The sequence below is a fragment of the Pseudochaenichthys georgianus genome, chromosome 16 (genome assembly GCF_902827115.2).
Source record: "Pseudochaenichthys georgianus chromosome 16, fPseGeo1.2, whole genome shotgun sequence".
NCBI lineage: Eukaryota > Metazoa > Chordata > Actinopteri > Perciformes > Channichthyidae > Pseudochaenichthys > Pseudochaenichthys georgianus.
Genome location: NC_047518.2, coordinates 29,382,359 through 29,389,548, shown reverse-complemented (window position 1 = coordinate 29,389,548; position 7,190 = coordinate 29,382,359). Strand labels below are relative to the sequence as shown.

Genomic DNA, 7,190 nt, shown 5'->3' with positions numbered 1-7,190 from the left:
ATCTCATGTCTTGTGGCGGCAAGAAGTTTGAGACCTGCCAAGGACAAGGACAAGGTTTAGACACGCAGACTGAGTGAACACACTCATACACACATGCAGTGTAACAAATGTTAAATAAAGATTAAGTGTTTTTCATAGAGGGAGTTACTAAAAGAGAAATATGGTCACTTTAAAGGGACAAAAACAGACAAACGTCAGACTCAAACATAATCTACATATTCCTCCTTCAGACCACTAAATATCCACCCACAACCCAATCAAAATGTCCATCCATCGACAGTTATCTTACCCATGCAGGTGGTCACAGTTGGCCAAAGGCTCACAGAGAAAATCCTGGTAAAGCTCCAGCCAGATGGCCTCCACTGCAACCAGACAATCCCCCGACGCTTTAGAAAAGAATAAAGTAGAAACAAAAAAACCCTCCACTAGAAGTTGTTTTTGTGTTTTGTGACCCTCACTGAAGTAAATCACTGTTTTATTTACCAGGTTTCAGCCTTTGCTTCTCGTCAACACCACGCAACCCTCCTGAACAGACTACCACTTAGAGGACTTACCCAGGGGAATCTCGTTAGCGTTGGCAGGTAATGAACGACTAACGCCTTTGTGATGAAGATTAAGACGTGAGCTAATGTCATGTTGAGTGACACACACATGGGTCCATAGGCTTGACATCAGCGTTGGTCCTGTGGAATTAGAGTTCTCATGGTGCTGCGTTATCTGCATTTTGTTTTGTATTCTAGAAGAAAAGCAATACATTTAGAAACTGGTCTTTAAACTCAGCCAACCAGAAAGCTATTACACTTCAACAGATTCTTCTCAAGATTCAGTTCCTTTCAAAAGCGTAATCGGTATTTTGCTGAGTGGATATTCAGAGATGAAAGTTTCTGAGAGGAAATGAAACAAAGCGGCTCCTGGAAAGCGCGAGTCAGGCCTGAGACGGCAGCATATAAATCACTGAGAGATCAGAGAGAAGTATTAACAACTGGACCCAAACAATTGAGGAGAGAGTGACAGGTTGAGGTCAGACTCTCCCAAATCTCCATCAAACAACATCATTACAATGCTCAGGCTTCTTCCTTTCAATCCCCCTCTTTTTAACCCTACTTTATCAATAATTCCCCTCTAAAAATCCTTATTCATCAATAGTCTGACTTAATCAATTGGTTTTATTATTGATTAATTGCAGTTTGCAGATGTGTGCCTGTTATTAAAGGGCGAAAAGAGTCAACACTATTTTACTTTAAGTTTGTATAAGTACCACCATATAATAAATGATGTATGTTTTTATGATGGTATTCAATATAGTTGTAAGCTGCTGAAAAACAAACAACAAAATAATGGATAACGTCTCCAAAGAAAGAAATTTTATTGTAATGTTTTACATAGTTGTCTTTTATTCTAGTTGGTTAAATTAAAATGTAATGAACCATTTAACATGTGTATACAGCTGATGAATGACTGAAGTGTTACCCATGACATATTTTCTGTGTTGTGAATGTCTTTAATTGAGTCCCCTTGGTGAGATTTGTTTTTATGACCTACTCCACTGCCCTATTTAGCACACACATGACCTCTGAATATTTCATCCAACCCACTTCCAGTCCCTCAAGCTCTGGTTTACCTCTTACCCTTTCCCCCTTTGCTTAAGTTTCTGAAGGTGAGATGAGGACGCTTTAATGCTTTAACAAGATCACAGAGAAAAGCCACGCCTCCTCCAGCTAATGTTCACAGACAGATCTGGGATCAGTTCACTCGAGCAGCGGCCCTGTGTCAGCAGTATTTCTCCACAGGTGGGATAAACCGAGGTCGAGCACATTAACAACCCTAAACCTAAATATTTAGCTAAGTTGTATTTCTCGGACAAATCACAAACAGACACACAGACACACACACACACACACACACACACACACACACACACACACACACACACACACACACACACACACACACACACACACACACACACACACACACACACACACACACACACACACACACACACAAGAAATAAGGGCCCATTCATTCAAACACACATTGACTGACTACGTCTCTCATCTCTGCCAAGGCTGGAGAGGAAAACTGGCGAGCACACACTCTCTCAGCCTTGTGACCGTGCTCTCTGCTGCGCTGCACTCCATCAATATGCCTCTGTGTGTCTGTCTGTGTGTTTGTTTGTTTGTGTGTTTGTGTGTGTGACAAATTTATTAAACTACTGAACAAGTAATTTCATACACATTTTATTGAAAAAGAGACAAACAAAAAATTCCATTTCTTACGTTTTTGTATCTATATCCTCTAAATTTTAGAGATACATTTACTTTTATTTCGTTTACATTTTGAAGAAGACTCAATCTACTTGCATGTGAGGATCAGCAGGTTTAAGCCCATTTACTTCCATTCTTGTATATTTATTTCCCACAAAAAAGATTCCGTAAAAATCAAGTAATGCAAGTTACATTTTTGTTTTGATGAAACACAGTGCCCTTTTTTAAATCAATTTGCACTTAACTGCGTTAAAATGCAACAATATTACATTGAAAAAAATCACCTTTTAAGAAAGTCTGAAACTGTTGAGCCAGTATCAAAAACTGGTTAGCATTTGAAGGGGTGCAAAACCCTTTAACAATGTTTAATCTTTCTGATAAACAAATGTAACTGTCTTGTATTTCTTTGACTTCTTTCACTCGCAACACTTTTAGCTAACTGCGCCCAAACGGCAGACAAATATGAGCGGGTGCTAGTGACTTATCCGACCGGCCCACTTGGGTACCGCTAGTAAATTGTCAACGGGGTGCCGGGGTCCCGAACGTCCCGATGGCCAGTCTGCCACTGGTCCTCGGGGTCTAGGGTCTGTTCAGGGTCATCTGCTCGTATCACAGCTGTTCCTCCAGACGTGGCTCCGTCCTGGATGAAGGAGAGGCAGGAAGAAGGGGTGAGACAGGGCGGAGCACAGCGAGGTGCGTGTCGATGGCTCATACTCCAGCATCCTCTCCAAGAGGAAGAACAACTGGTGGTGCTCTGTCCCGTGTGAGGACAGGTACTTCTGGAAAAGGCATAGAGAGAAACAAGTCATAAGGGTATAAATGTACTTTCCATTTGTAAACCAACAAACTAAAACATTTGTATTGATTATAAACCACGTGATGTTATTTTTCACTGTTGTTTTCAATTATGATTTTATTTCACTCTTCTTTTTCTAATAGTTATAATTGACATGCATTATTAATTCATACTGGTCGTGGTTGTTGCAGTATTTACATTTGTATTCCTACTTATTCATGACTTTACATGTTTTATCCAAGTGTCTCCTAAGTGTGTGTCTGATTTTTTTTTATCTCTGCACAATCCATATCTTTTTTGTTGCAGCATGTTCTCGGGTAGCTCCACATCATGCCAAAGGTTGTGCTTCAGTGTGGAATGAAATGTGCTGACCAAAAAAGTGTTCGTTTGCCCCTGCCTCTGCTCACCCTTAATGGTTTGCACTTGGCTTTCACATAGCGTCCGGCCTTGGAGCACTCGTTCCAGTCGAGACGCCCACGGTGGAAATACTTCTGCTTTCTGTGAAGAAAAAAAAAGTGTTTGTAATGAAGTGATTTTTGTTTGCATGTGCGTTCGTGCAGCAGTGAAGAGGAGTGTGTTACCTAGTTTTCTGTATCATACTCTGAGGAAGTGGTCCCTGTATGCTCTCCATCATAGCAAGATGCTCCTTGTTGTCATGAGTCTAAAAGTGAAGATAATCATGTAAAAAAGATACAGAATTAACTATTTATATCATGCTGTCATTTTACTAATATAATCATACATGTGACCTGGTACAGTGTGAAGCCTGCGTAATATTCAAACAGGATGCAGCCGATACTCCACACATCACATGGGTGACTCCAACCCAACTCTGTGGGAGAGAGAAGGGACAACATGTTCAAAGATAAGAACAACTCCTGGGTACTCCCTGATTATTATATTATCCACATCTCTCACCCAGAATGACCTCTGGAGCTCGGTAATGACGCGTAGAGATGACGGTGGAGTGGTGCTCGTGGTCAAAGGTGGCGCTGCCAAAGTCGACCAGCCGCACTGTGGTGTCTTTTATTCTCCGCTCATTACACTTCTGGAGGAAGACGGAAAGGAAACAAGCCAACAGATCTAAAGGACTCAAGTTAAACTGTGCACACATACACTATGCTACAGGAACAGATTTACAACTGTACAAACAATCCAGCTGCTAAACTTGAGCTAATGACATGTGACCAACCTGTACTTCAAGCCTGTATATATGGGAAGCTTTCCTAAGTTAATACATGAAAGTTAAATTGCCCTCTCATCTCACTCTCACCAGGAAAGTGAAAAGGCCCTCAGCATTTTTCACAAAATGTCTAACTTTTCTTGCATGGCTCACCACAGGTTTTGTTACAACCTTTAAAATTGATATTTATGCTTATTTTCAGGTTCATATTTGTATGTTGAGCCTCTACTGTGACATGTTTACATGCTTTAATGTTCAAAATGTGTTTTCCCCTCTTTTCCCCAGAGTCTTTCAAGCTATATTGCAGCAAAGATCTCACCAATTACCAAACAGGGTACAGGATTTATAAAAAAACAAATCTCCTAAAGTATGCCACACATTGTCCCACTTAGTTTAGCAAACACAACCTGGATAAACACCGGATCTGCTGCTAATTTAACAACAAAACAAATTTCAGGTTGCTCTGCCTGCATTTATCCCAGCTTGTTCAACATCCTTATTTTCTCTATCCCCTGAAGGTGCCAGCCTGCAGTTGTGTACCTTCTCAGCGTTGTATATGAAGCTGTAGTCAGAGATCACAAAGAGGATGTTCTCCGGCTTCAGGTCGGTGTGAGTCAGCTTGTTGTCATGGAGAACTGCAGCAGAGAGACAGAGAGGAAGATTACAGTCATCTGACGAGCCAACACCCCGTCTGTCTGAGTTTTTTCTTCACAGAAACAGACGTGATGGATTCGTAGGGGATAATAAATGTCAGTGACAAAGATAGTGAGACATTTTATCAGACACCCACCCCTGGATGTGTTTGTCTACCCCTTTAATCTTGTGTGATGATGTAAATCAAAAACACTTCTATCATCTTCAGGTAAACATCTACCTGCCTGGTGGCTGCTGCATCATCCGTCAGAAGTTAATCTGCTTACTCTCATTGGTGGGTGACATTGATTTAGCAGTAAGGAGGAAAAGCGGTGCGGGGGGGGGGGGGTGTGATGCATGCTGCATGCTGCACTCACAGCTGACAGCGTGGCAGATCTGCTGGGCCATGTGTCGGATCTGGTTAATGGGATAAGGCAGGAAGTTGTTTGCCTTCAAGAAGTCGAAGGTGCTGAGAGACAGCAGCTCAAAAGAGATGCACACATGGCCGTAGTAGTCAAACCAGTCCTGCATCCGCACACAGTGACTGATGGGGAAATAAAATAATGAGATAATGTAGATGTATAAGACAGAAAAAGAGTCAAAATTACTAACTACTCACTTTCTGTTGTCTGGATCTCTCTCGCTGATCTTCTCCAGGACATTGATTTCCAGTTTGGCTGCCTCTCTGTATTTATCCAGGTTTTTAATGATCTTCAGAGCAATTTGACTCCCTCCTCTGTGTGTCAAAACAAATCAATGAACGCATGTTGCAGATCTGTCAAGCCTTCTTTATTAGATGAAGCAGGTTACCTGCTGTGGTCCGTACATTGCACCACCTTCCCAAAGGTCCCCTCACCTAAAGTGTTGACTATCTCATCTGTGAGACAGATTGAGGCGAAATTAAAGCTGGAGCATTTTTACGACGGTTGCCAGCACTTCCGAACTGATACCTACATCTGTCTTCCAGGACGTCCCCGCTCCTGTAGATCAGGTGGCCATTCTCAGTGTCCCTCTCATTGTCGCAATCAGACTCGCTGCTTCTCCGCTGGAAACAAATTCAAATTCATGACGAGCGGAGTAAATATCTGGACAGAGATCAATCTGCGTCAGTGCCTTTCTACACCGCTCAACTAAAGACTGAAACAGAGTGAGTGGCATTTGACCCTGAAGGCCAAAGGTCATCAGGAGGATTTACACTCTGTCATCAGTGATACATTTAAACCTGCATGAAGACAAACGTGCACGCAGTGAAACATATTCACATTGAAAGAAGCTTTATGTCGTGTATGTCTTAAAAACGGCTCTAAATTCAGACGTGATACATTTTTCAATCTCCAGTTTTCCAGCTTCTACATTAAGTTTGAGCCTAATGACCCAACATTGTTCCAAAGGAGGTTAATAAAAAAAGTCAACTGGCTTCTGCCCTCTTTGGAGGAGCAGAGGCTCTATTTCCATCGGCATTCTGAGACTGTTATTAATATCAGAAGCCCAGCATGTGCTGAGGAGACACTTATGCAGGACACGGGCCACGAAATAGACAGCAGGTGACGCATGTAAACAGTCTGCACGGGATTTGTGGAGCTTAAAGAACGAACGATGAGTTCAACCTCACCACATAGTGCGGAGGTCAACAATGATGATACAGAGGTGACATAAGTGTGTTTGGAAAGAAATCGAAGCCAGCAAAATGGAGATACTCACAGAGAGGCAGAGGCATATACAGTCCAGAAATCCTTTATAGAGAGAGCACAGCTCTGTCTTTCCCATGACGCAGAAGCAGAGCTCCTCTGAGATGAGAAGAGCTTGAGTGGAAGAGAAGAGGATGGAGGGAGGATGTAAAGAAAAAGGAGAGAAGCAGGTGAAGCAAAAGCACAAAAACTAGATCAGCAGGAGAGAAAAGGCACAAAGGACCGGACGGTACAAGTATAAAGCAGAACTGGCACAGTAAAACTAGAGGACTTGGAGTTGAGACAAAGTAAAATATAGCTCCCAATGCTGTCAGCAGAAACCAGATGCGAAAGTGAGACGCAACTGACAGGAGAGAAACTAGCTTAAGATAAAAATCAAACAAAAGTGAACAAGAAAGTTGAAGCGCAATAGAAAATCAGAAAGCGCCAGACAGAAACGAGACAGGAGGAGGACAGAGAGAGGGTGAGAAGAGAGAGCGCAGACAGATGCTAATAATAAACTTTGGTCACAACACCCTGAGAAAGTCTTCAGAGGAGAATCAAGATGTGGTTTGGGGGAGGAGAGATCCAGTTTCACTCCACTTTACTCACTCTCCTCCTTGCACCTCCTTAACCCCCGCAAC

At 42.3% G+C, this 7,190-nt stretch overlaps 1 protein-coding gene across 1 annotated transcript; it reads right to left on the bottom strand.

Annotated features, from left to right (window-relative positions):
* Positions 1-2,272: 2,272 nt before the first annotated feature.
* clk2b (CDC-like kinase 2b) lies at positions 2,273-7,034 on the bottom strand. Its single transcript, XM_034102831.1, has 11 exons — positions 6,581-7,034; positions 5,834-5,924; positions 5,690-5,756; positions 5,499-5,615; positions 5,257-5,423; positions 4,787-4,881; positions 3,982-4,111; positions 3,813-3,895; positions 3,645-3,724; positions 3,471-3,561; positions 2,273-3,046 (listed from the first exon to the last, which is right to left on the bottom strand). The coding sequence occupies exons 1-11, from the start codon at positions 6,644-6,646 to the stop codon at positions 2,864-2,866; spliced, it is 1,170 nt and encodes a 389-aa protein (XP_033958722.1). The 5' UTR covers positions 6,647-7,034; the 3' UTR covers positions 2,273-2,863.
* Between the last annotated feature and the right edge of the window lie 156 nt (positions 7,035-7,190).